The 2071-nt window shown below is 36.2% G+C and overlaps 1 protein-coding gene across 1 annotated transcript in view; it reads right to left on the reverse strand.

Moving 5' to 3' along the window:
- arid3b (AT-rich interactive domain 3B) overlaps positions 1-2071 on the reverse strand; it is a 27298-nt gene that overhangs the window by 4073 nt on the left and 21154 nt on the right. Inside the window, exon 8 of the mRNA XM_014021526.1 lies at positions 1478-1567. Coding sequence (XP_013876980.1) covers positions 1478-1567 — 90 coding nt within the window. The remainder of the gene's footprint in view (positions 1-1477; positions 1568-2071) is intronic.

The raw sequence follows: 2071 nt of genomic DNA on the forward strand, positions 1-2071 counted from the left end.
GGTCAGGAGTGTTGGCAGGCCAGTTGAGCACAGTAAACCATTTACCACTGGTTTTGGCACTGTGAGCAGGTGCCAGGTCGTGCTGAAAAATGAAATCTTCATCTCCATAAAGCTTTTCAGCAGATGGAAGCATGAAGTGCTCCAAGATCTCCTGATAGCTGCACTGACCCTGGCCTTGATAAAACACAGTGGACCAACACCAGCAGCTGACATGGGACCCCAGACCATCACTGACTGACAACTCTTCTTGTTGTGCAGCGTTTTCTGCCACACGTTTTCCTTCCCACAGACTTCCCACTGAGGTGCCTTGATACAGCACTCTGGGAACAGCCTATTGGTTCAGAAATGTCTTTCTGTGTCTTACCCTCTTGCTTGAGGGTGTCAGTGATGGCCTTCTGGACAGCATTCAGGTCAGCAGTCTGACCCATGATTGTGGTTTTGAGTAATGAACCAGGCTGGGAGTTTTTAAAAGCCTCAGGAATCTTTTACAGGTGTTTAGAGATAATTCATTGATTCAGATGATTAGGTTAATAAGTCGTTTAGACAAACTTTTCATGATACGCTAATTTTTTGAGATAGGGATTTTTGCTTTTTCTTTACTTTTTGCCAAAATCATCAATGTTAAAAAATAAAAGGCTTGAACTACTTCAGTTGGTGTGCAATAAATCTAAAATATATGAAAGTTTAATGTCTATCAGTACATTACAGAAAATAATGAACTTTATCACAATATGCTAATTTTTTGAGAAGGCCATGTATATGACTGAAGTTGGATTGTAAATAATTTCTTAACGTAATTTATATTATAAAACAGTTATGTTGAACTGTCCTACTGTCATCTAAAATGGTTTAGAGCAAGTTTGTGGTTATGAACAATTAATATCTTACCTGTTGTAGATAGCCATTTAAAAAGACTCAGTTTCAACAAATACTTTATTTCCAGACTGAAATAAGGAGCCTAAGTCCAAGTGAGGCCAAGACAAAAATGGAGAACTGCCATCTTAAAATTTCAACCTCAGTCATTTTAGTTTCTGCAAACATTATTTTAGAAACATTGCCAATTTTACTGAGTTATTCACTTAAATTTTTCTGATTATTTGCAGGTGCAATATAATCATCAGCAGCAAAATGTAGCACTCACAGTACAACAGGAATATTATGTTTCTGCAGTAAAAACATGTCATGTGAAACTGAGTGCTGTAAACATCTATTCAGTATCATTTGCATAAACTGTAATGACTTGTTGGGGAATCGAAGCCATTTTAAAGTGACAGAAATCTACTTTAGTCTTAAATCTGAACTAGCTGTTAGTTCATCGATTCAGTCAGAGTTCAATCATTTCTTCTAAACAGAGATTGTTTAAAGTTATCTACAATATATAAAATGTTAAAATGTTCCTAACTTTTGTCCAGTTAAAAAGAAGAAAATTCAAAGCTATTCCTTCAATACATCAGAGTTTCAGAGTTAGAGGACTCACCTGAGTAAACGGTACCATTGACCTCCACAGAAACACTGATACTGGCCGGTCCGTTAGTAGAGATGCTCAGGGACAAATCCTGCTTTTTTTCTGCAAGACAAAAACTTCAATTAATGAACCTTTAAATATTAAATAATAAAATAAAAACAACTTTGCATGAACTGTCAAGTGTAGACACAACTCTTCACAAAGAAAATGAATTCAGTTCAATTCTAAACATCGAGACAGTAGGATGAAACGTCAAGGCACTAATCACATGGTGGGAACCATGTTATTCAAGCCTTGAAGTGTGCGCCATTCAGCGAAGAAAAGAACAGCAAGCTGCTGACTGGCTTCAGAACCTCACCTGATTGGGTAGTAATTTCGGCCTATGTTACTGTTTTTCATCAGTGGACAAAAGACATTAGTGCTAAAGGCACGGATATAACAGACTCTGTTTTAACCAGTCGGAAACAACATTTGACTTCTGTTTAATTTTCTTTTAGTCATTGGAAATATTGAACTTAATCCAGGTCCAGATAAAAATGTTTTTATGTCCACTTTTTTTAAATTTTATGGGATTTTATACATATGTTTTTAATAATTATCTTGACC

This window comes from Austrofundulus limnaeus, unplaced genomic scaffold, assembly GCF_001266775.1.
Source record: "Austrofundulus limnaeus strain Quisiro unplaced genomic scaffold, Austrofundulus_limnaeus-1.0 Scaffold296, whole genome shotgun sequence".
Taxonomy (NCBI): Eukaryota; Metazoa; Chordata; class Actinopteri; order Cyprinodontiformes; family Rivulidae; genus Austrofundulus; species Austrofundulus limnaeus.